Source organism: Peromyscus eremicus, chromosome 14, assembly GCF_949786415.1.
Source record: "Peromyscus eremicus chromosome 14, PerEre_H2_v1, whole genome shotgun sequence".
NCBI classification, from domain to species: domain Eukaryota; kingdom Metazoa; phylum Chordata; class Mammalia; order Rodentia; family Cricetidae; genus Peromyscus; species Peromyscus eremicus.
In genome coordinates this window covers 59,209,603-59,236,058 of record NC_081430.1, presented here as the reverse complement: position 1 = coordinate 59,236,058, position 26,456 = coordinate 59,209,603, and the positions used below count along the sequence as shown (strand labels likewise).

The 26,456-nt window shown below is 43.7% G+C and overlaps 1 protein-coding gene across 2 annotated transcripts in view; it reads right to left on the bottom strand.

Annotated features, from left to right (window-relative positions):
• Window positions 1-4,981: 4,981 nt before the first annotated feature.
• The window catches only part of Rcor1 (REST corepressor 1), an 88,431-nt gene continuing 66,956 nt past the window's right edge, over window positions 4,982-26,456 (bottom strand). The window contains exons 4-13 of one of the 2 annotated variants that reach the window (XR_009382722.1): window positions 26,039-26,091; window positions 21,946-22,107; window positions 20,376-20,494; window positions 18,365-18,443; window positions 15,783-15,977; window positions 9,887-9,964; window positions 9,615-9,672; window positions 7,741-7,970; window positions 6,245-6,341; window positions 4,982-5,647 (exon numbers count right to left, since the gene is read on the bottom strand). Coding sequence is in view for 1 of the 2 variants with exons in the window: in XM_059278969.1 (XP_059134952.1) it covers window positions 6,300-6,341; window positions 7,741-7,970; window positions 9,615-9,672; window positions 9,887-9,964; window positions 15,783-15,977; window positions 18,365-18,443; window positions 20,376-20,494; window positions 21,946-22,107; window positions 26,039-26,091 (1,016 nt within the window). In the remaining variant the exon portion in view is untranslated. Of the gene's footprint in view, window positions 6,342-7,740; window positions 7,971-9,614; window positions 9,673-9,886; window positions 9,965-15,782; window positions 15,978-18,364; window positions 18,444-20,375; window positions 20,495-21,945; window positions 22,108-26,038; window positions 26,092-26,456 lie in introns of both variants that reach the window. The other variant, XM_059278969.1, reaches the window with a different exon arrangement.

Below are 26,456 nucleotides of genomic sequence, written 5' to 3'. Positions count from 1 at the left end.
CAGTGTCAGTGTTTCCAGTCTGGTGACCAGACACCAAGGGCCATTCACTAAGGAAAACAGCTCAAAGAGAGGCCCATGGTGAAAGCTGTATGAGCACGTGACCTACAGGGGCCACCACCTTCACAGGTGGTGAGGAGGGAGAAGACCGGAAGAGAACGGCCGGGGCTGCTCAAGGCACACAGCTGTGTTCCCCTGTGGGACAGGGAGAAGGGACACACAGCCTAGAATCAGAGCATCACCAGTTTCCTCCAGGAGTGTGTCTTGACAGCCTAAGTGTGAAGTCGATGGCGTGCACAGCAGGTATGGCCTTGACTCTACTAAGGAAAGAAATCTGACCCTCTCTTCAAAGCCAGCACCTCACAAGATGCTGGGTACTAGATTAAGTACATGGAGCATGGGGGCTGTGGGCCAGCAGCTATGGGCAGCCCCAGCCCCTTCTTTAGTACTCATTTTCCTACAGCGCTGCTCAGAGATTGCTTGCTTGAAAGACATAGCTGCTACTTTCAGGCAGTCCTGGAGCACTGGAGAATTCCCTGTGGCCTTCACATGAGGATGCTATAGTCACGCTTCCCGGAAGTCAGGGCTCGGAGCAAGTGGCAACCTCTCATGAGGAAGAAACAAGAGGTGACCTGGTAGTTACCTGCATGTTTAGACTGCAGGAAGGGGACCTGGACCTGAGGTCTTCATGTCTTTGATTTGGGGACTCATGGCCTTTCCTGACTACTTGGAAACTTACATACATTCTGTGGGCAGTCTTTGAAAGAGTTGTTCCCATTTGCTCTAGTCTTCTAAGTCCATACAGACCAAGCTTAAATGGCCCCTTCTGTATGGCTGTCCTAGCAGATCCACGGTGACCTGTGATAGGAGAGCGGTCCTTGGCTCCCTGTCATCTCCCCTTGCCCTGTTTCCTTCTGGCTTATTTCTCCATCTCCTGCTAGGAAGCCCCAGGTTCGATCCTCTGTACTTGTTTTGTCCCTCTGGCCACCACACAAGTCTGACACACCATTCTTAGAGCATTATCTTGTCTCTGGGATGCTGCTTTCAGGGCTCCTCCCCAGCACATGGCAGTTTCTCAGGACAAGCTCCGAGAAGACTCTGAAGACACACATTTGCTATGCCCTTCCTGCCAGGCCCTCCTGCAGCACTGGCTCTCAGCCATGTGCTCACTGCTACCCATGGACTCCAGGCTTTTCCTTTCTGTTATTCTAGGCTGTTAGTGCCGCTACCCATGGACTCCAGGCTTTTCCTTTCTGTTATTCTAGGCTGTTAGTGCCGAGGCTGCTGGGTGGGCCCTCTCCCTCTTCCCCAACCTCCTAGCAGATGCAGAGTCACACAAATAGGAACCCGACTCCATCCATGTGGTGCACATTTTGTTTGAGGCAATGCTGGTTTGTACCTTAGATTCCTGGAGTAGTTACCTGCTGCAGTCTGGACCAAGTGCTACCCGAAGGCTCATTTGTTAAATAAAGGCTTAGGCCCCAACCTGGAACTGACAGGAGGGGAGGGAACCTTTGAAAGGTGGGCCTAGCGAAAGTTTTTAGGTCACTGTGGACCAGGGAATTACCGACGACTCTGGCGTGCTGGCCATTGGTCTTCCTGTTTGTTCTTTCTTGGTCTCATCTTGGCCATGAAGCGCACGGCTTTGCTCTGTGCTACCTGCTATTGCCACTGGTCACAGTACGAGTGCCAACAGGCTGAACAGCAAGACACTGTCAAAAGACTCAAACGGTCACGGGTGAACACCTTCACAACTGTGGGCCAATAAACTTTCCTACGAAAGTTGATTTACCTCAGGCACTTGTTATTGTACAGAAAACTTACTAACGCATTATTCTAGCCAGAAAAGGGAAGGCCACAGAGGCTGCCAGTCCTCCTCACACTGCTCAAGTACTGAACCACATGTGGTTATGCTTTGCTGACCAGAAAGAAAAAGGCAGCAGTCTGCCTCTTCGGGGCTATAGGCCGGGGACTATGCAGAGCCCAGCCTCCAGGACCAGGTCGAAGCCTGGTCAAGCTGACAACAGAAAAAATGTTAATGAGGAAAACCTGCTCTTACCCAGCCTCTATTCTCAAGTCCTCAACACCAAAACCTTTATGAACTATACACTGCAATTTGATGGCAGCTATCAGCTAATCACACACAAAAAGTAGATCTAAAAACTAAGCGCATTAACCAACCCCCCTTTTCCCTCTTCCGCCCCCTGCCCCAGCTGTTTGTCTCACAGGGTCTAACATCAGAAACCTAAGGTCTGTTTGGAAGGGGAGACAAACGCCCCACTCTGTAGCAAGGTAGAGACATGGGGATGCAGAAAATTGTTGTTTCATATTTTATTACATCAATGGCTTGAAAATTTTATTTAACTTCAGCAAATATTGGAAATAGAAAAATGAATTCTGCAGAATTTCACAAATAAATTTCCCAATCTCCACTAACAAATGTTATAATTCAATGGCTAAGCAGTTATAATGCTATGGACATTCACCACAACGACTGTGCTGAACTATAAAACAAGCAAAGAGAGACATGGAAATATTACTTACAACAGCATTATTACAACATATTTTCTTTAAAATTTGAACATGGATTTTATCACTCCAAAAGATATACAGCATTTCCGTTATATTTGCAAACTTAACCTTATACATCTTTTAAAATTTTGAAAAAATTTTAAGCAATCTAAAAAGCACTTAGCAAAGTTTTAAGTCTACATAATGGAATGCTATCCACTCCAGTATAGATTTTCATCTTAGAGAAGGTGACTGTAAACACTCATTATTTTACAACATGCATAGACTCTACTGACCTTCCTTCTGAATTGTAACGTTCCTGCAATTGTGCTTTACTACAGTGAGGAGAAGCTGCAAAGACCCAGGGGTGGCGGGAGGAGCATTGCACACGGTCATTAGGCTCAGATGATCTACTGCCTTAAGTCAATCTGAGGCAAAGTTGACTTGATACTAAAAACTTGAATCCTGGGTCACTAGGTGTACAAACAGGATAGACACGAGAGGAAGACAGGCTCTGTTCTGTCTTTCCTCTGCTTACATGAAAGCAGGGATCCGGTTAGTGTAATGCACTGTTTGGCTTATTTTTGGTGTGCAATTATACCAATAGTACATCTGATATTTAGAAAGATAAAAGCAGGGTATAGTTGCAATTTAAAGTGACAATGAACTCACTTAGAGTGGTGTGTAGTACTGAGGAAACTGTATATAAACAGAAAACAACTGCTTAATTAGTCCACCACCGTACGCTTTTTGCCTTTTGCTTTTTGATTGAGTTGTGACCATCATTGGGTGGGTCTTATAAAAACTACCAGAAACCATCTTTAGGGAGCTGTCTTGACAAAGAGGCAGTGGGAGTGCTACACGAACCTCTGCTCCTGCTGACACAGCACCTAACTGTGACACCACTAGGCTGATCAGCTCAACTGAGGCATGGGGACCCAGCTAAAGATCTATGTTACAGAATTGATCACTGCTGTTGACCAGTCAACACAATATTCAAGTAACAGGGTGTTTAAGTGGATAAGCAAAAAGAATTACCTAAACACTTTACATGTCTACATAAAATTAAATAAAACAAACTTTTAATGCATACGCAATACAGTTTATATCTTTAGGGATCTCTAAACTAAAAGTTAGACTATTATTTGTGTCCATGATACTATATTTTGCACAATAACTTATATTTAGAAGATTTTCCCACAAAAATATATAATTATGACATTCACATTGATAATTTTTAAGAACACAAAGCTTAAGTGACATTCCACCAGAAGCAGGCCTCATGTCCAAACCTACCCTGCTGATGCACCTAATTTCTGACACGTTGAACAGTCACAGTTCAGGACCAGAGCCCTCAGCTTTGAAAGCTAAGTGATCTCTTGGACTTACATCACTGCAGACTGTGTCACGAAACGTTTAAAACATGAAGACTATTCCAACAGCCCCCAGGCACAGACCACTTCCCTCTTCTTGTCAAATGAAAATGGTATGCCTCTTTCCCTTGGAGAAAAGGCCAAAACCAGCTACTCTGATCACGATCACTCTGACACCCGACTCTTCACAGTTGGAGGCCACTCGGCGCTCGGAACCAGGAAAGGACAGTACAGAATGAGCCTGGTGCCTGGCACAGCCGCTCTGCGTACCACACCGTCCAAGATGACCATCACATCAAAGCACTGCCTAGAACAAATCTGCTGGAACAAGTACTGACTAAGGAAAGCAGCCCAGGCAAGAAGACAGACAGAGAGCCACGGGCAGAGCGAGAAGGCCACTGCTGCAGCCACCCACACTGCTTCTGCTCACTGCAGAGAGGACATGCAGAAGCCAGGCGGGCGCCTTAGTGTCCCTGTGAGTGACAGGCAAAGTGCTGGCTGACCTCTGACCCCATTGTGTTTTCCTTCCCTTTCTGTTACACAGCAGCAGGTTTATGATAAAAACTCAAAGAAAAGCTGTGTTATTCTGTCACCTGTGCCGACAAAGGGGCAGTGGGCTGTGCCTAGGCACTGCTCCACAGGCTTTTCCTGATCAGTGGGCAGGCACCTGGTGTGGGACAGGATGAAGCAAGTCCCTCTGTACTCTCCTTTGGAATGACCTATCTCTCCAGACTTCTCAAAAAAGAATGTACACTCCACCCCCAATCTAGATTTCTATAGCTGAACCTCTTTCTAAAGAGAAAATCAGCTAACTTAAAAAAAAAAAAAAAAAAAAAAAGGAAGGTGCTTAGGAGTCAAAACATCGAATTTTAATTGCATATTTTAAATTCTTAAGAACTCCGTTCATACCTTAAAGCATCTACTTTTTTTTTTCTTTTTGGTATTGAAAGCAGAAAAAATATTCAAACACTGCAAACAACAACAAAAGGTATTTCCACATGGTTAGTGCAGTCTCAACTGGCCATGGATGCTAGAACGCAGTCTGACCGGCTGCTCCTCAACCCCTGCAGGCCCACAGTCTGGTAAGAGAGCAAAAGTGATTCTGGAAGTCTCAGAACATTTATTAGAAATCTTTGCTTGTTCCCAGTCTAAACAGATGGCATTGCATACCACTCTGCAGATTGTTTCCTTTCATCTTGGTCTCACTAAGCAACACATCCATCACTTTTCTGTCCTATCTGCTGCTAAGAGAGAGAGGGGATGGTGTATGTGTGATCACACCAGTACACAATGACACAAAGGGACACATGGAGTGACATACAATGGCCAGGCACACCAAGAGGATGAGAGCTAATGGTGTGTAGCATCTAGAAAACCATCCCTAGCTCCCCTAATGTCCTCTACTAAACTGCCCTGACATTTCAAGTCAAATCTGCAGAAGCTCTCCCCATCTGCTACACCTCAAAGATGTCATCTTTGGCAAGCAATAAACTTTAAATAAGACACTTGAACAGAAAAGCGATTGATAACATGGTTGCCAGAAGGAGAAGGCACCAATTCCAAATGTACAAGCACCAGGTACAGTGATATGAACCAAATCTCTCGGAGTTGGGTGATGATAGTGGTAGCTGAGGAATCAGGAAGAGATGGGGTGCACCCACATCCTGGGATAACAATGCTGAAGGTTGGAGGCAGAAAGCATTGAGGTCCACGTTCCCATTAAGCTACAATGTCCAAGGACAGTTGCTGCAAATGAGCTTTTACCTCTTGGAAAGGGAAAAAAGGGAAAGAGTTAGGGGAGAGAGAAAGAGGAGGAGGAGCCACCTGATTTATAAACCATAATTCTGCCCTCTGTTTAGGGAAACAGGAGTTGAATCAGGAAGCTTGGTATGATAAAGGTTACAATGTGGTCTGCCAATGGGCTGTGATTTCCAAAGAAGCATGATATTACTTAGGTGGCTGCCCCAGAAAAGAAGGGGAGAAATTTTCTCAAAGGCCCTCAGGGCCTTCTGAGAATTACACTATGCACAAAGTAGAAACTGCAGGCCATGCAGGAACAGAGCTGGGCCTTTCAAGACTACCTGTTCTGAAGCTGTTGAATGGGAGAGCTGCCACTGAAGGGGCTCAGGGGAGCCAACTGGAGGGTAGGTCCCAGACTCGAGGGAGGTGTGCAGGCCGTGGGTCCCCCAGCCCTTAGGCAGAATGAGATGCAACGGAGCTCTCTGGGAAGTCGTGCCAACATGGAGGAACGAGCAAAGAATTAAGGCAGATGGAGCACAGGACTGCAAGTGTATGCCTTTTTTGGTAATAGCTGCTTGTCCACAGAGATGTGATGCAGATGGCTAGGTGATGTCTTGTAATACCTGATATCTGGATAACATGTCGTCCATACCAAGTGTCCAAAGCTACCAGCAGTTTTCATGAGGCAGATGCATATCTTACGTCAAGGACAGAAGCAGCCTGAAGGAGGAGAAAAAGGAAGAAAGGCGTAAGAACAGCAATCAGCACACACTAGCTCTGGTGTGCTCCAAGAGGGAGAGCAGGCGTGTGTACACTCAGCAAACCTGCACTGCAACACAGCAAGACAAACACCCATGCTCCCAAGGCTGGGAGTGCTGGCCCACCTTCAGTGAGTTTTTCTCTTTCTGAACTTCCCTATCTGCAGAGCGTGTACAAAAATGATGCTTTCTCGGCAAGGTTAGATAAAATAGCTAAGGGGCATGCCCTAGAAAACAGGGCTGCTCAGATATGCATAGTAATAATTACATGTACTTCCTGCCCCTAACTTTTCAATGCTTCCTACAAGAGCCCAGGGCATTAGAGAAGTTATTATGTCTCTAAAGGAGCAGTTAACACTTAGGCAAAGCTTACTGCTAATGGTGAAAATACCTCATATTTTGTTTAGCTGTTCTATGTTCCAGGGCCTTAGACTGGCCCTACACCAGGATAAACTGGGAATGTTTCATACTGGAAATGTGTAGATTCTGTACATATGCTACACAGACTTTCTTGTAGTAAGCACTCAAGAATCTAGTTCTCAAAGTTGCCATGTTGCAGTACTTTCCTTACAGAGGGAAGCATCTTGAGGCCCTGCATAGAAGTGACTTTCCTTTCCTTCAAGGTATTCATCAGTGTGGTCTCCAGGCCAGAGCCCAGAGCAAAGACAAAACAAACAATACAAGCCAATCAACTCCAAATCACCCAGGAGTGGGTTAAGGAAGAAGAGAAAGTAAATTTCCTCCGAAAGGCAAATCAATTCGTAAGTTATTGGACTAGTGAACAAATCCAGATGTCTAGTCTTGGCCTCATGTACATGAGAAGAGGCAAAAAGTATACAGGGATAATGCCCCACTCCTGGGGTAGGTAGTGGCAGCAGGTAAGCGATCCCAACACAGGAAGTGGAAGGGGACAGATTTGTCTTTCCTTCCTTACAGCTCTGATGAAATCGGTGTCACCATCTCCAAAATCACAATGTCAGGCATGGTCACAGAAGTCCCAGCAGCCACAGGACATAGAACTATCATTACCAGCTTAAGCTAATCAGCCCTGGACAGCATCAAAAGCTGGAAGGCAGCTGGTGGACATCCAGACTCATCCAGAAGGTCAGGCCCTGACAATGGCCGAACACTTGAGACCTGCCTAAGTGCAGGACACTACTCAGCACTTCTGACAGCTTTCACTACACGTGCAGAAGGAAGCCAGGATAGAGTTATGATGTCTGCAGGCCACAGTGATGAGCTACCTAAGTCAGCACACACACTACTGCACAAACAGGACAGAGCTGCTGAGTACCTGAACTACAAGGTATTTCAGCAGCCCTGAGCATGGCCTGCAGGGAGACCACCCCTTCCAGATTTACCTCATCTTCTTCCTCAGGGATCTTGATGGAGCTGTCAGGGGACTTGACAGGTTTCTGGTTACTGGGCCCATTGGTCTCGTCTTTACCATGTTCCGCTTCCCATTCTTGTAAAACTTCATCTATGTTGAAGCGGCGCCGATAATTTACAAAAAAGTTTTTCACCTGAACGACTGACTTGTTCCCAATCACATCTGAGATTGCCTGAAAATCTCGCCCATATTTCCTGATGGCTAAAGACAGAAGAGAGTATTCTTAAAAAAATAATTTTTTTTTTTTTTTTTTTTTTTTTCCGAGACAGGGTTTCCTCTGTGTAGCTTTGCGCCTTTCCTGGAACTCACTTGGTAGACCAGGCCGGCCTCGAACTCACAGAGATCCGCCTGCCTCTGCCTCCCGAGTGCTGGGATTAAAGGCGTGCGCCACCACCACCCGGCAAAAAAATAATTTTTAGCATAGGAGAAAAACCATTTTTAAATTTGTATGTATTTATTTATTTATTTTTATGTATGTGAGAATTTCCCCACACTTCTGTCTGTGCACCACATGTGTCCCTTGTGCCTGCAGAGGCCAGGTCAGATCTTCTAGAACTAGTTCCAAATAGTTATAAGCTGCATGTGGGTCCTGGGAATTGCACCTTGGTCCTCTGGAAGAGCAGCCAGTGCTCTTCACCATTTTTAGAAACCACAACTCAGGTTGGTGAAATGGCTGAATGGGGAAAGCACTTGCTGATGACATGAGTTGGATCCTTGGAACCCACCGAAAAAACCCAAACAACAACAACAAAACCAAACCAAACAAACCCAACTGACGCTTACCTCTTTATCCCAGTAACATACTACAGAGGCTTTTCACCACAGACACTAACTTAGCATGTTATAGCGGTAGAAAAGCACGGCAGTCACCTTTAGCTTACAGACGAAAGCACAGAAGTTTCCTAAAATCTGCCCACTGGAAATCTTTTTTTTTTTCTTTTTTTTGTTTTTTCGTATTTCGAGACAGGGTTTCTCTGTGTAGTTTTGGTGCCTGTCCTGGATCTCGCTCTGTAGCCCAGGCTGGCCTCGAACTCACAGAGATCCACCTGACTCTGCCTCCCAAGTGCTGGGATTAAAGGCGTGCGCCACCACACCTGGCTAGAAACCTTTCTTAAAGCATGTCATTATCATACAAGTTGCTGAAGTTCCCATCAAGTCCCTCATGGCTGTGGACATTCTGCTTTGCCTTTTCAGAATCCTTAGTTTGAGAAACATCTCCTATCTTAAAATGCTAATACTCAGGCAGGTGGTGGTGGTGCATACCTTTAATCCCAGCACTCGGGAGACAGAGCCAGGTGGATCTCTGTGAGTTCGAGGCCAGCTTGGTCTACAGAGCAAGATCCAGGACAGCCAGTGTTAGTTACACCGAGAAATCCTGTCTTGAAAAACTAAAAATAAATAAAGCTAATACTGTCTTGAGATTTGAACTTACCCATTCAGAGTGCAATAAGCAATTCTAAAATATAATACATCCTTAGACAACTGTGGCTTTCAGGTTAACTTATGGGAAAGGGTTAGTTACATAGGCCTGTAATTCTAGCCCTTGGGAGTTTGAGGCTGGAATGGAAGATTTAGAGTTCAAGGCCAGAAAAGCAAAAGGTGAGACTTTGTCTCACAAACTAAAAACATGGGCTGAGGATGTTTCACAGTGGTACAGCATCTGTCTAGCATAGCCCTGGGTTCAATCCTTACTAACAACCCATGCATGAAAGTACACACACCTAGGAGAAAGACATGGCTACGACACAGTAATCTTCCACATGAGTGAAGTGATAGCAGGACGGAACACAGCACTTCCCTCACATTTACCACAGTTCCCACGTGCTAAGGGGAGCTCCCTCATACCTTGTACGGCGAGAAGCTGCTCTTCCGTAGTCCATCGTGCGTTGCATTTCTGAATGACCTAGAAAACCAAATGGATTGTCAACTTATTACATGTGTCTTTATGGCAGCTTAATGAACTTCTTTTCATGTCTGGATTTTGATATCAACTAGCTAGGTTCCTAAAATTCTGTCTCTATCTTTCTAAAACAAGGCATACTGGAGACACGTACCACAGATATCAGAATTTTAAGCACATAAACTCAGCCCTAATTCTGAGATAAACATAATCCTACCTCTGGAAGTCGGTAAGGCTCTATTCCACCATCAAGCTTTTCTTTAAGAGCACTATTCGTTTGTTTAATGTTCTGAATCTAAGAGAGAAAAAGAGTTTCATTTTAAAAATAAAAGACCAGAAAAGACATCTCTGACGGAGAAAATCGCAATATTCCCACAAGCCTAACTGATCAAGTACAGCATCTCTCTGTCTTCTCACAGATCATCTTTCTTCTTATAGTTTTGCTTGACTCAGCATACCTAGCTTTTCTATAAGCCACGTTATTGTGATTTTCCCACAGATACCAGAATAAGTCTGCCAACAGGTATGCCCTTGTCCTGGAACTCCAAGGACAGGGCATTTCCACACTGTATGATGGGATGATGGAACTCTGACTTTTAGCATTTTTTCATTTTCAAAAAAAAAAAACCACAGAAGCAGTAAGAAAGCCAAGAAAAGAACAGGTTGATTTTGATAAATAAAGCATCAAAGATACTCGGGAGTAATAGATCTTCACTATCAGCAAAGGAACATTCCAAGAGACTTTACAGTAGAAAAGACAAGACACAACTACTCCCCTTGTACTGGAGACCAGCCAAAGACCTACTCTACCACTAATACATAGTGACACACATGTGCATGCAGCCCTCTTACTTTTAAGACAAGAGTCTTGTTGAGTTGCCTAGGCTAACTTGGAACTTGCAGTGTATCTTGGACTGACCTTGAACATGTTATCCTCCTGTCTCAGCCTCCTGAATAGTGGTAATTACAGTAGGTCTGTGTCATTGGGCTCTGCTTCCTATCCTGTCTGGTATGTGAGTATGACGTGTGTGCGTGCTTGCATGTGGCGGTCAGGAGACACTCTGTGCAGCTGCTTCTCTCCTTCTGGCACGTGGGCTCTGGGAACTCAGACAGGCGGGCGGGCTTAGGGGGCAAGCACCTGAACCTGAGCCACCTCACTAGCCCTCATCCGGCTTCTTAAACATCCTTTTTATACCTATGTAATTTTTTTCTTTTTCTTTTTTGTCTTATTTTCTCAAGACAGAGTTTCACTATGTAGCCTTGGCAGGCCTGGAACTCATTCAGTAGACAAGGGTGACCTCAAAGTCACAGAGATCCACCTACCTCTGCCTCCTGAGTGCTGGGAAATAAAGGCATGCACCACCACCTCTGGCTCCTATATAATCTTTCAAAATTCCATTTCTGTCAAGTGCTTATGGGGTGGGTTGTTTTTTGAGACAGGGTCTTACTCTGTAGCCCAGGCTGGTCCCAAACCTGTGGCAATCTTGCCTTAGAGTCACAAGTGTGGGACTAGGAGTGAAAGCTGGAGGCCAGCCTGAGATACAGAGTAACCCTTGTCTTCAGAAAACCCAGCAGAGATGGGTAGAGAGGGGGAATCTAGAATGTAGAGTCAGAATAAGAACAAGTTAGTTGTCAACATTTTGCCAACTGAAAAGGCAACTAAGTAAGAATCAAGATATGGCTGTGTGTGGCATGGAAAGAAAAACAAACAATACAACCCATGCGGCTGGCCTAGTACTCTACTTGGACCTCCCAGGTAAATGCACCATTGGTTTCCACTTTATCTTGTTCATGGAGATCCCTCTCTCCTGTGAGACCATTCATTCTCCAATTGGAGATCTCTTGCCACAAGCTTATCCACTGAGGAAGCAGACTTCCCACCCAGTTCTCACTGTCTTCAAAGTTGCCCTGTTCCTGAAAACCAGGAGCAGAGCGCAGGGTGCTGGCAAGCAGCAGTCTGGGGCTTCTGGTAGAAGGCCTTTGTTTCCCCTGCCTCCATCTCCTTTTCTTACTGTCCGGAATATAGATTTGAGCATTACAAAATGGCTTCTGCAGCTTTCACAGGAGGAAACAGCAAAAAGCTGAGACTCTAGGAGAGAGACTAAAAGAAACTGGATCCCTAAGACCCCGGACAGAAGAACTTACAAGAAAGAGCAACTATGACAACCTGACAGTGGGACTCCTTGAACTGGTGTTAGTCAGGTTTTCTATCTCTCTGAGGTGTTTCCTTGATATATAAGCAAACATATGGTTCCAAAGTAACCATCTCTGTGACTGACTATCATTTTAACTCTAGAAGTGCAACTATGTTCCTACCTCCTCACTACCGTGTTAGGCTCTAAGCTCCCCCTCTGCAACATTGACAACCTGAGTAATTAATTATCTCAAATTATAAACACTCTTGTCCTTGACCGTTTGTTTCATTGCACAATTAGAAGAGAGGAGAGCCTCTCCTTCCCTCACCGCTGGCTCCGCACTCAGCAGCCCTCCCACTCCAAGCAGCACTGACAATGCCCTGGCACAGCAACCCCAGCAGATCTGCAAGGATCAGCCTCAAGGATTAATCTCCTCATTTGAAAAGAGGTCTCTAGGAAGATTAAGTGATTCTCCTATGATCCGAGCACGGCTGTGCTGGCAGCAGCCTACAGAGCTGTCCTGACTCTGGAAGGATGCTTGGCCCCCTAGCCTGTGCCTCCTTGAACCACAGCAAAGACACAGCCATCAATTCCACCCTTCTGGAGACCACCAGAAGGTCTGACCACCTTTGACGGCTGGTTTCCAGTTACTCAGCTTTAACTAGTCAAGAGGTGGGAGGAGAAAGGGGAAGAGAGGAAGAGAAGGGAAGGGGGAGGAGAGGAAACCCTAATGAAAGGCCATTCTAGACTGTGAGGCTGACTTTTCCACTTCAATGCCACTATGCAATCAGATTAAGGTAATGAGCCCTTTCTACATAGCAGACACAAATAACCATAACCAATAATTCAAAAATAATATCCATGAACTGGCTATGTGGCTAGTGGTAGGGTACTTGCCTATGTGTGTGGTCTCAGGTACGACTCCCATCACTGACCCACTCCCACCAAAAAAACTTCTATTATAAGAACATCCCAAAATGTACAAAATATCTTGGAATAATTCTAAGCCTTGCACATCAAAAATGACACAACATAAAAAATTAGAGATCTGCATAGGTGGAGGGACATATCCTCTCTACTCATCAGAAAACCCAATAAAGACATTAATTTGATAGCTATTAACAAAATCTTCATCAAAATTCTAGAAGAACTTTTTTTCCTGAAAATTGCAAAGTGATAGTAATTTGATATGGAAATACAACGGGCCAAGGACAATTAAGACCTAGGAGACTTTACTGCTACCCATACAAATTTATAAAGCACATGACATCAGGGCACTCTGCATTTGTGAAGGATGAACTACAGAACAATAGAACAAAGAACATAAAATCAAACCAGTCAGTTTCTAAACACAAGGAAGAAATGACAGCCTTTTCAGTAAAAAGTACTTGGTGAAATAGATGCCCATACTTAAACACTTACGTGTAACACCACACCCAGGAAAACATTTCTAAGTAGACTGAAGATCAAAATACAAACACTGAAACAATGATGCTAAGATGATACTCAACATATCTTCCTCACCCAGGAAAGGGTTCTTTTAAAAAGGATTTATTTAGTTTTATTTTGTGTACAGGTGTTTGGCCTGCATGTATGTCTGTGCCCCTGTTCATGCCTGGTGTCTGTGTAGTCAGAAGACTCCCTGGATTCACTAGGTTCCTTTCCCAGGACCTGGAGTTACAGATGGTTATTAGCTACCATGTGGGTACTGGGAATCAAACTCAAGTCCTATCCAAGAACAAGTGCTCTTAACCCTTAGTCATCTCTTCAGCCCTTGGGGAAGGTTCTTACCAGGACTTAAAACCTACCAACCTGCCGGGCGGTGGTGGCGCCCGCCTTTAATCCCAGCACTCGGGAGGCAGAGCCAGGCGGATCTCTGTGAGTTCGAGGCCAGCCTGGGCTACCAAGTGAGTTCCAGGAAAGGCACAAAGCTACACAGAGAAACCCTGTCTCGAAAAACCAAAAAACAAACAAACAAACAAAAAAACCTACCAACCTGAGAGGAAGGACTGAAAAACTGTATTACTTGAATGAATTTCAGAAAATGCCATTAAGAGAGTGGGAGCACAGGGCACAGAGTACCTGGTAAATTATCTAATGACAGGTAGGAAACAATTTACAACCTGAAAAAAGAACATTCAATAAGGAAATACAGAGATAGAGAGGCAGGAATACAGTGAGTTTGAGGCCAGCCTAAGCTTTGTGGGAAAACCCTGTATCAAATAAACACACGCATCCAAAAGAACACAGTCCAGTAGAAAACCAAGGACAAAGACTGGGCAGACATACTACAAGCAGTGGACAGCCCAAGGGCCAACCAATAAGTAGCAAGGCGAGCAACGTCAACAAAGCCCAAGGAGACCTCCTCACAATGTGTTAGAGAAAGGCCACAATGTAGACAACTGCTGTCAACAATGTAGAACCACCATTATCAATGGAGACAACTGTGTCACTCCATATGAAGAGATTCAACAATGCCTGGGGATATTTCTGTTGTCACAACTAGTAGGCTGAAGGTGGTAGTAGTGAGTAGGGTTAGAGGAGGCTGCACCTGTAACACACAGGTTAGTCCAAAGTGTACTGTAGGTGGGAAATGCTGGCACGGTACAACCAAAATACATATACACTGATAAGACTACTCTGGAAAACCCTGAACATATGACAATCGGTCAGTTCTACTCTTAGGGAATCCAACAGAGATGTGCTCTACAGACACATATGCATAATGCACCAGATACATAACATTCATGGTAATAGTTCATGTATTGGCCCCAAATGGAAACAACTCAAATGTCTACCATAGGACAATGTATTGCTAGTAGGCTATTTACATAGCAAAGAAAAAGAACAGATCAAAAGTAACTGCTTCATAAAACATGGGCACATCTCACACACTGAGAGAAAGCCATAAAAATAAACATTATCTATGTTTATTTTTTGATAATATAAAAAGTAGACTGAAACAATCTGTGAGGGTTCTTTTGATGGTGGTGGAAACCACACCCGAGGCTTCCCACATGCTGAACAAGTGCTCTACCACTGACCACACCACAAGCCTCAGCCAGTTTAGCTCAGTGGTGAGCCCTTGCCTAGCACTGCTTCCGTGGGTTCGGTCCTCAGCTCCAGAAAAGAAAAAAAATCAAACCAAGGTAACTGGCACACAAGACCCATGCAGAGGGTGGTGGTACACACCTTTAATCCCAGCACTCAGGCAGCAGAGGCAGGCGGATCTCTGAGTTCGAGGCCAGACTGTTCTACAAAGTGAAATCCAGGCAGCACAGCCAGGGCTACACAGAGAAACCCTGTCTCAAAACAAACAAAACACCAAAACAACGACAACAAAACAAAAACAAATCAGAATAGTGGCCCTCTCCTGGGAGGTGCGTCAGGAATGAGGGGCATAAATGGAGCTTCAGAGGCTTGAAAGGAATAGTGGTAAAGGGGTACTAAAGGCAATTCCACTTCCTGGTCCAGAGGTTACCTGAATGGGTTGATGTTGTAAAAAATCATTGGTGTGTATACACACACACACACACACACACACACACACACACACACAATTAATTTACATAAACACCCGTATGCATTTCTCTCTATAAAAAAGCTCAATTTAAAAGAAATTTTTAGAGAGGAAGACCAATACCCAAGATCTTCTGCCCAATTCCTTAGAAATAAAATGCTCTTGGTGATGGCAGGAGGGCTCAGCAGGTAAAAGCACGGTGTGAGCCTGGCAGCCTGAGATCAGTCCCTAGACCCCATGAAAAGGCAGAAGTAAAGAATCAGCTCCTCCACAGAGCTGTCTCCAGACCTTCACAACATATCACAGTATACTCATCACCTCTCGGTATTAATAAACACATACTTTAAAAAGAGAAAGAAAATGTTCTCTGACATCACCTCTAACACTGGAAGACCCTGGTAAACAGTGAGGACACATGGTGTACAAGCTGACTTCGCACACACTGGGCCGGCAGGTACCTGTCGTTTGATGGAGACCAGCTCCATGTCCAGCTGTCTCAGCACCGTGGTTGCAGCAGTAGCATTAGCAGACACAGCCTCCACATCTTCTTGGGAAAGAAACATTCCTTTTGGAGGTTTCCTTTTTGCTCTGTTTTTAGCTTGTGTACTATGCTTTTCTTTTTTGACCTGAGGAACTGTCTCAGTAGGGGGCACCTGCATGATATACATATTTGGTAAATGAAATTAAAAAACAAAAATGTCAAATGGATAGCAGTAAGCATGTGTCTTTACCATGGCCCCAGACAATCTAAAACAATCACCATTCTTATCCGAGCACCCTACGGGAAGCTTAAAGATAGCACCTGCCTGCAGACACTTCACAGAACACTCTCTTCTACTCTACTTCTTCAGGCCTCTGACAGGAAGTGACACAAGGGGAGGAAACAAGAGAACTGAGTTCTCCATGAGCTTTCTGACTGTGCAGCTGTCTACATGACATGCGGACAAGTAAGTCGTTTGATCTCCAGCAAGGCAGACTGCATGACACAGAACCCCTCCGGTGGGTGTGGGGCGATGGGGAAGGGGGGAAGTCTGTAAATCTTTCCATTAAGAAATATAAACTTCAGCCGGGCGGCAGTGGCGCATGCCTTTAATCCCAGCACTTGGGAGGCAGAGCCAGCCTGGGCTACAGAGTGAGTTCCAGAACAGGCTCTAAAGCTACACAGAGAAACCCTGTCTCCAAAACCAGAACAAAAATAAAAAAACAAAACAACAAAAAAAAAACTGGGCCCAACCTGAATTATGGCAGATCTTGTCTCAAAAAAAGGAAAAAAGAAAAGAGAAAAAAAGTAACAGTCAAGGATAAAGCTGAACATTTCAAAAGACCTTTTGCTTTATATTTTAAGACTAAAATAAAAAGATAATGAAAGGAACTGGAGAAATGGCTCAGAGGTTAAGAGAGACCGGCTGCTCTTCCAGAGGTCCTGAGTTCAATTCCCAGCCACCCACCACATGGTGGCTCACAACCATCTGTAATGAGATCTGGTGCCCTCTTCTGGCATGTAGGCAGAACATTGTGTACATAATAAGTAAAAAAGATAATAAAACAATGATAACAGAAATTCCCTAATTAGTAACAAATAAATTATTGGTAACAAATAGTATCAGTAGCCAATAAATATATTCTATGTAGCATTAATGCTATTTCATAAAGACTATCTATTGGTCATGTGTGTTTTAATAACATTGTACACATAAACTAAGACAATCTATTTTCTTTTTCAGTCAGAACTTGTGCCATGTAAAAAAGAATTACAAAAAATTACAAAGTCAAGCTTGTTCATTTAAAATGCATTATTGAAAAACATAATAAATCACAATACACCAAAATAAAACAAACCCCCAAGTACATGTCACTCTCCAAACAATCTTACTCCATTAACCCAAAGACTGTGTTATTCAGATACTTTTTTGACAGTGAGAAGAACATCATCCAGAAAGGAGGACTAACTCCACCTCGGTGAATCTACCTAAAGAAGCTGTAATATGCACACAGGAATACCTTGAGGCAACAATTCAACTTTCAGGAGTTATTTTAATGGAAAAAAATGTGTACAAATATTTAGATATGTGACCCGTTAATTCAGTATTGTTCACAATAGTAAGGACTTCAGTAAGCTAGAAAGCTGTTTAAGATTAGTTAATTCTGAGAGGTTCATATGATGGAGTAGCAAATGGTTATGTACAGAAATATATTTAAAATAAACTCCAAAAATTGTAAAAATTTCACTAAGGTATCACTTTACTATTTTTTAACTAAAAATTCTAAATTATGTATACAAATGGGCATTATATTTTACAGAGAAAGTTGTCTGTCTCCAAACCTACTAAGATGTAGCCGTGATTATGGGTAATGATGCCGTAGTTACTGTAACTCCCTTCTTTCTGCCCAACTCCATTGCTATTTTGTTATTTGAAAAAGTATGTAACACTGCTATAATTCTACAATTTAGGCAGCCCAGAGCCTTTTGCTTTTCCAATTTTATGTGCACTGATGTTTGCCATGGGTGTCAGTTCCCCTGGAACTGGAGTTACAGACAGTTGTGAGCTGCCATGTGGGTGCTGGAAATTGAACCCGGGTCCTCTGAAAGAGCAGTCAATGCTCTTAACCACTGAGCCATCTCTCCAGCCCCCTTGTTTTTCCATTCCCACCATTACAGGCAGAGAGCTGAGAAACCTGCCCTGTTTCTGAGTAATCAGCTCCTGCCCAAATGCTGGCAACTTCTTGGGTCACTCAAGTCCCTGCACAGCACTGTCCAAGCAGATCCTGGACAGTGGCGGTCAGAAACACTGAGGAGTGAGCAGCCCTGCCGCCACTCTCTTACAGAAGACAAGCGAACGTGGCCTTTCCCTAAGGGCTTCTTTCCACGTGACTACAGACGAACATACTCTAAATTCTATGAAGCAAAGCAGGTGCTGTCTACAACGTTCCATCTGCACCTTTGGACTCAGCACTTAATACACTACTGTCCAAGAGGCAGGAGCTACTGGCAGAACTAGTAATGACATTTACTGCCTACAGACATTAGGGAGAAAAATACCTCCTTTTTGCTGTCCTTGTTTGGATCAATCTCAATGTCAATGGGGTTACTTCCATTTGTTTCTTCCAGTTCATCCTCACTGGAAGATAAGAACAAGTTACTTAAAAGTTACTCTGCATTAACTCTATTTCACATAAAAGCATAACAAAACAGCCAGGTGAGGTGGTACATGTCTTTGATCTCATCACTCGGGAGACAGAGGCAGGCAGACCTCTTAAGTTCGAGGCCAGCCTGGTCTACAGAGTGAGTCCCAGGCCAGCCTGGTCTACAGAGGGAGTTCCATGACAGCCAGTGCTACACAGAGAAATCAAAGCAAACCAAACAAAATTTATTCTAAAATTGTTCTATACATCTACAGACTGCTAGGACAAACATTTTTTATAATTCGTATAATTCCACCTTTATAGTTCTTTAAGGGCAGTGGCGCTCAACCTTCCTAATGCCGTGACCCTTTAATATGGTTCCTTGCTACTTCTTAAGTGTGATTTTGATACTGTTATCAATTATTATGTAAATATCTAATATGCAGGATGGTCTTAGGTGACCCCTGTCAAAGGGTCATTTGCCCTTGCGACCCACAGATTGAGAAGCACTGTTTTAGTCTAAGAACTAATAAGGTTTGTTTCTAACTGCCCAAACCAACTCTAAAATATTGTTCCTCTGTATTTCTCAAGTGTTTGCTTTCAACTCTCAGCTAAATTATCAAATGTAGAAAGCATCTACTTTTCCTCATAGTTATTTACTGGAGGGCCAGAAAAGCTCTCCTGACAAACTGACAAACTATGCAGACACGAACCTCCACTGCATGTAAACAGACTGGGCACAAGGAAAAACCCACACTCAACCTTTCTACTCATGGCCACAAAAGCCCGAGGCTTTAGTGGCTTGTGTAACTGATACTTTCAAATTACGTTTTATAAATACATTGGCATGGCACTTCAAATGCTTTTGCCTGAGGTGGTAAGGACCTCCATCTTTAAAAATGAGATAATTGAGTCTCTCAGAAGTCAAGCAGCTATCCTAATTCGCCCAGCTAAAACCAAGGGAGCAGCAATGGGGGTGAAACACAATGTCTTCAGTGCCAGCCTCACACTGTGTCTCAGGAATCCTTCCCAGGGGAGCCCACCTCCATGTCGCACTCCTCTCAAGCCACCACCCATTTCCACTGCTCTCTGCTGCATGTAAACTGAGGAAGCAAGAGGTAACACACATCCTTCCTTACTAGAGCTTAATGAGTCATCCTTAAAATGAATATCCAGGCTGGGAGGTAGGCTCAGTGGTAGAGTCCTAGCAATGTGTAAAGTGCTAGGTTTAGCCTCCTAGCCCTGCAAGTTGGGGGCGGGGGTGGTATCTCAATCAAAACTAATAGCAACAACGAACCAACACCCCTCTAAAAGACAATGAATTGATTCTCCGATACTCACACCAGACATAGATAGTCAAGGGAAGGAAGCGCTGGTCACTGTCAACTTGACAGGGTCTAGAATACCCAGGAGACAAGCTCCTAGGCATGCTTATGAGAGACAGTCTAGATCAGGTTAGCTGAGGTGAAACTCCACACTGTAACTATGGTGACACCATCCGTGGCTAACTAACAAGCCTCCTCTCACTCTGCTTTCCGACTCAGAAGCGATGTGGTGAGCTGCCTGGAGGCACCCTGACTGTCCTCTTCTTCCTTGAGCTGCTTCTGTTATAGCAACGAAGTAACTGATATGAAAACCTACACTGTTTTTCTTCTTTGAAAAGAAAGCTAAACACAAACACATGTCAACTGACTTTTCTGTTATCATCCTCAATAAATTCTGACCCTTGAGACAACAACCAAGTCCCTTTTCACAGGAGGTGTCACCTTGAAGGGGATGGAAGGAACCCGTTAAAGGTCACTGACTGCGGGCGGACTAGAGATCTACGGAGGCTTTACGGAGGTGGGAGCCTGCCATTCCAGCTCTCCTCTCTGCAGCACAGCTCTGAGGATCCGGTGCTCAGAGGACAGCCCTAGCAGCACACTCACCTCTCTTCTCTCTCCCGTTTCTGTTTCCGAGCATGACGATCCATCACGCTGGTTTTAGTTCTTGTTTTCTTCCAAGAGTAGTAAAACTTCACCAGGCTTGCTATGGATTTATCAGGAAGCTAAATGCAAAAAAAACAAGTTGATGCAGATGTGAAGCTAGTGTTTACTAATCAAATGTGCTTAAGCCATATTTCATAAGGATCATTCTCCTATACTTTAAAATGTATGGAAGCCAGGCGGTGGTGGTGCACAGCTTTAATCCCAGCACTCAGGAGGCAGAGGCAGATGGATCTCTGAGTTCGAGGCCAGTCTACATAGGGAGTTCCAGGACAGTCAGAGCTACAGAGAAACCTTGTCTTGGAAAAACAAAAACAAAAAACCCATAAAATAAAATGTATGGAAAGGGAAAAAAGTTCTCACAAAATGCATTTTCCTTTTTTAAAATTTGTCCTATACTTTATTATAAAAAAGTTGCAACTGAAAAACATCCCACACTGCAATGAACCAGACTCAAAGACCATACAACTCAATGAATTTCTATGAAGTCAGAGCAGCCATTCAGAACTGAAGTTGTGGAGCTTCACATCGGATTTTATGGTTTCAATATCAAATATTTTATGCATCTATCCAGCATGAAAAATGAAAAATCCATAACAGAGTCAGAACTACAAAAACAATTAGCTTGTTTTGCATTTTCTTTCTTTCTTTTTTGATTTTTCGAGTATCTGTGTAGATCAGGCTGGCCTTAAATTCAGAGAGCTCCATCTGCCTCTGCCTTCAAACACAGACTAAAGGGGTGCACTACCATGCCCAGCCACTTTAAGCTAGCAAGCCCCAGCAAATCTGTGCCCTCTCCACTGGGGCTATAGTTACATATGTGCACAGAACGCCTGGCTGAAGTGGGTTCTGGAAACTCTCCTAACCACTGAGCCATCTTTTCCAGCTCCAGGTTGAACTTTTACAAAATCATTTTAACATTTTGTGCAAGCACGAGTAAACTTGAACCTGGAGTCTATCAGTAGTTTTCTAAAGAGTAAAACATAAGCAAACCTTCCACAGACAGACAAGGATTTGAGATATGTCTTCAAAAGCAATCATCAAAGATCCTTTCTGTTGGCGTAACCTGCATGTAGGTGCAGACTATATATAAGCTCCGAGGAGAGAACGCTTCACTCTGTACTGGAACCGCTGAGCCACAGAGCTTTAGTTTTTCTAAAAGCAGTTTAGAAGGAACTTTATTCAAAAGGGGATACTTGGGGGCTGGAGAGGTAGCTCAGTGGTTAAGAACTGGCTGCTCTTCCAAAAGGCCCTGGGTTCAACTCCCAGATCCCAGATGTAAGCTCACACGTGTTTGTAATTCCTGTTCCAGGGATCTGAGGCCCTCTTCTGATCTCGGTGAGCACCAGACACACAAATGGGTAAGTCAACATACACGCAAGCAAAAACATCCACACACAAGACAAATAAACAAACAGACAAATGAGATGTCTCGAGTTGATGATAACTTTCTCTCACATATACTGAAAGATATAAAAAGTAAAAACAAAGCAGAACAAAAAAACCTGCTTACCATTTGCTGGATTCTGTGAAAAGTTTTTCCATGAAAACTAAAGGCTTGTTCAAATAAGACTTTATCTTCTACAGTCCACTCATCTGGAAAGGGGGTGAAGTTGGGCAAATCGGCCAATGATTTTTCAATATTATGCTTATGCCAAAAGAGCATCCCAAGAGCCTAGAAAAATGTTATTGGCGAAATTTTAGAACAAACAAATAAATGAAACATTAAAATGGAAGTGAGATCAGCATGTTTATAGCAGATAGGTGAGACAACGCGTGCTTCATACACACTGTGAAGTCACAAGCATCAGCCCCATCCAGTTTCTGTGATAAGATGCATGCAACATCTAGTCTATCATTCTAAGCTTCTAGCAGACAGCTCAATGGTACTGAGCACATGCACAATGCTGTATAAGACTCATCATCTTATGAAATAAACATGGCCTGATCAATAGCAGCTCTCTTCCCTCCAACTCCTCTGTTCCAAGACCCAGCAACCAACTGCCTAGGATTCTGACTACTTTTTTGAGTGAGTGCCTCAAAAAAGTGGAAAACTAGTGTTTTTGTCCTTCAAGATAGTCTCCCTACGAAGTCTGTGCTTGCTTCAAACTCTCAATCCTTCTGACTTAGTCTCCCAAGTGCTGGGACCACAGGTTTCTATTATTTCTTTTGGTTACCACAGGGATCACATTAAACATTTTAAAGTTGTGAGATTTGAATTTGAATTTATATATGAATAGTTTCAACAAAATACAAAAATTGAGCTTCTTTTACAGCCATCTCATCCCTTTCCATTGTAGAAATCACAGAATTCTATCTTTCTATATCATATGTCAAAAAAAGGGAAGCTAACTTTGTTTTCAATGAATCACTTAGGCTACATGGAAAACTGCAGTTATAAACACTAAGGTATTAACATTGATACTGGCTTTACATATGTGTACATATGTACACGCATGTCAAAGAAAGCATGTGGATGACAGAGGACAACTGGCAGGAATGGGTTTTTCCTCCCAGCATATGGATCTAGACATGGACTCTGGACATCAGACCTGGTGACAAGTACCCTTACTCCACTGAGCCATCTCACCAACACTTTGTTTCCGAAGGACAAGTTCTGTCAGGTATAGAATTCTTTATCCTCTTTTCTTTTTTTCTGTACCCCTGCCTGAGTGAACCCAGGATCCTCTGTATGCTAGGCCTGAGCTCCCTCCACTGAGTGGAATACCTATCCAACTTAAACAGATCATTCCTGGTTGAAAGTTTTTGTTTTTCTCTTACCACTTCAAATACATCAAATCACTGTCTTTGGGACTCCAAAATTCCTGATGACAAATCTGATAACCTTACTGGTGTGATCCTTATTTGTCACCAATGGCTTTTTCCTTGCATCTTTGGCTTTTGAGTGTTTCATACTGAATCTATGTGTGGGTTAGTTTATCTTCAAGTATGTTGAGTTGTCTTTAGATGACTTATCAATTCCAGGAGGTTCTAACTACACACACCCCACACACACACTTCAAAAATCTCTCTCCATTCCTTCTCTCCATCTTCTCCTGAAGTTTCCAAATACTTACATTGTTCTCCTTGAGGATGTCCTTCAAACTCAGTAAATTTAAGTTTTCTTGGAATACTTCTTTAGCATGCAGGATGTCCTGATCCTTCACCCTCCAGTACCACAAACAATAAAACAAATTGCCCTATGTTCAAATTCATTAATCTGCCTATTCAAAACGGCCTTTTTGAACATTTTAAAGATAGGTAAGTAGTGGGGATGCAGTTCAGTAATGGAGCATTTGCCTAGCATGTTCAAGGTTCTAGGATTGTCCCTAGCACCAGCTCACGCTCGCTCTCTCTCTCTCTCTCTCTCTCTCTCTCTCTCTCTCTCTCTCTGTGTGTGTGTGTGTGTGTGTGTGTGTGTGTGCAAAACAGATTTGACATCAGGTCTTTTTGAGGAACAGTTTCTGTAGGTTTAATTTTCTTGTGTATCAATTTCTCAAAATTGAAAGTTCTATCCTAGAGGAAGCCTCCTTGAGATTCAAGAAGTAAATAAAACTTAGAAGTTTCAGGAAGTTCCTAAAAGTTACAAGGTTCACAAGCATCTCAGTTCCTTATTCCAGGTTATGTACACAATAAGGATTACTAGGGAGAGAAGACTGTGACCTGTCAAGCTGCCTGGGTAGTTAGTATGCAGGGAGCTCCAGCAATGCAGCTTTCATGAGTTGTCACTCATGCTGAGGTGGGCTTTTCAGTGATGCAACTGCCTTTGAATCACCTGTTATGATGGTTAGTTTTAAATGTCAACTTGACACAATCCAGACTCACCTGAGAAGAGAATCTCAATGAGAGAGTTTTCTATACTGGGTTGGCCTGTGGCTTGTCTGTGAGGGATTGTCTTAATTTAGTTACCTGATGTGGGAAAACCAAGCATACTGTGGGCAGTGCCATTCCCTAAGCAGGGGTCCTGGGTGGAGGAATCCAGCTGAGCATAAACCAGCAGGCAAGCAAGGAGATGAGCATACACATGTTCATTTCTGTCTGATCCTTACTGTAAATAAGATGTGACTAGCTGTTTAAAGTTCCTACCTTGACTTCTCTACATGATGGACTGTTACCTAGAATTTTGAGCTAAAATAAAATCTTTCCCTCCTCAGTTGGTTTCTGTCAAGGTATATTATCACAGCAACAGAACCGAAACTAGCAAGTCCATGCTCCTGAATGGAACCCCAGCAAGCTCACTGGCTCACTACACTAGGCTGGGTGGGAACTGTGGCTTTGCTCTGCCACTGCTGCTTTAACTGGGGTGAAGTTCATGCTTCCCCAGGAAAACCCACAGGAGGCTTTGCATCCAGTGGCCATACTTTCCTACTTTGATGTATGCTTTGTGGTTTCTGTCAGAAACTGGACATCTGGATTTAATCATGCATTAGCAATGGTGAGCAGATGCTCACTTCCTCTGTGGTCCTGTTTGTGTCATTTTTTATAGTTGTGATCTGTGTGTGTGCCAAGGATCAACCTAAGGTGTGATTTCTTACATCTTTTCTGAGTCTATCTCTTTCCCTGGACATGTATAGCATCTTTCTTTCTAACTTTTTCTTCACATTGTTCCTTTCACTGTCTTAATCTTTAATGTCTGCCTCTCAGAAAAGAACAGTGAAGAGAGCAAGACGGTGAGGGCACCGGCCCTTTCCTTCCTCAAAGCACTTCAGCTGGGAGAGGAGCATAAGGGCAGAGGAGGTCCAGACCACGGCCGCTGGCCTCGGCCTGACCTATGTGATCACAACAGTAACCAGCCCCATGTCAGAGAACAAGTGTTCATCACAGATCTTCAACACGGAACACAGGGGATGTTTTTGTGGGCCCTAGTTCCTACAAGCTACATGCAAGCTGCTGCCGGAAGACATGTGCAGATGCTTAAAGCCGAGCTACAGGTGTGGACAGCTATCATCACCTTTCTGTGGGTGCAAAATATTGAAGCTTTAAGTCTTTGGACCAAATGTGCCCCAGCTATACCACAGGTGCTTCCAACTCTGCTGTAACGTACACACTGTTGCTAACTTGTTATATGGTGTTGGTGCTCACTGAGAAACTAGCTCTAGAAGCCAGTCTGTGTGTGGTCCCCCCACCCATGTTAGACTCAAGTATGTTCACCTGAAGGTGTCTTAGGACTCTAGTCTGGAAATGGGCTGGAGATGCCCCTAACTCTAAGACAGGGAGGGAACAGCAAATAGCCCAGGACAAAACCACTATGGCTGAGAACAGCTGGAAGGCAAACCATTTCCAGAGGTCACTATCATTTATCCCACCACAGAAAAGTGCCTGCAGTGGGAAAGAAAAGCTGGGAGTTCAGCTCAACTGAGAACTCTGGCTGACTGCCTCAAATTACCCAGTCAGTCTCTATTGGATACTGTAAGCAACAAGTCCGAGCATAGGATCATACATCATTATACAATCAGATATAAGACATTATACAACCAGGATGAGAAACCAATCATACATTCCAATGAAAAAATGGGTTAGCTGGCAACTTCTACCGTATGCCCACTCAGTAAGACACTAACACATGGAAGAAAACATGAAGGGGTCAGTGGCAAACATGCTTTTACCTGCTCCATGTTGTACCCATGCTTCTCTTTGGCGATAGCGATGTACTCGTCCACTGAAAAACAGAGGACACCAGTGAGCAGCCTGAGCACAGCAAGACTATACTTACCAGAGCTGACACGTCTCCTTCAAAACCTATCATGCTCAAGTGGAAATAAAAGACAGCATCACAGAATACAACCCTAGATCTAAATCTCCCAGAGAAAAGACCAAATGAATATATGCAAATATTAACCTATTTCCACATGGTGAGACTATACACATTTTCTGCTTCTACTTGTATCTCCCAGGATTTAGAAACTTATTTAGTGTAAAAGGAAATAGTATAGGCTGAAGAGACAGCTCAGTAGGTAACAGTATCAGCTACTCTTCCAGAGGAACTGAGTTTGATTCTCAGCACCCAGTTGGCTAACAACTATA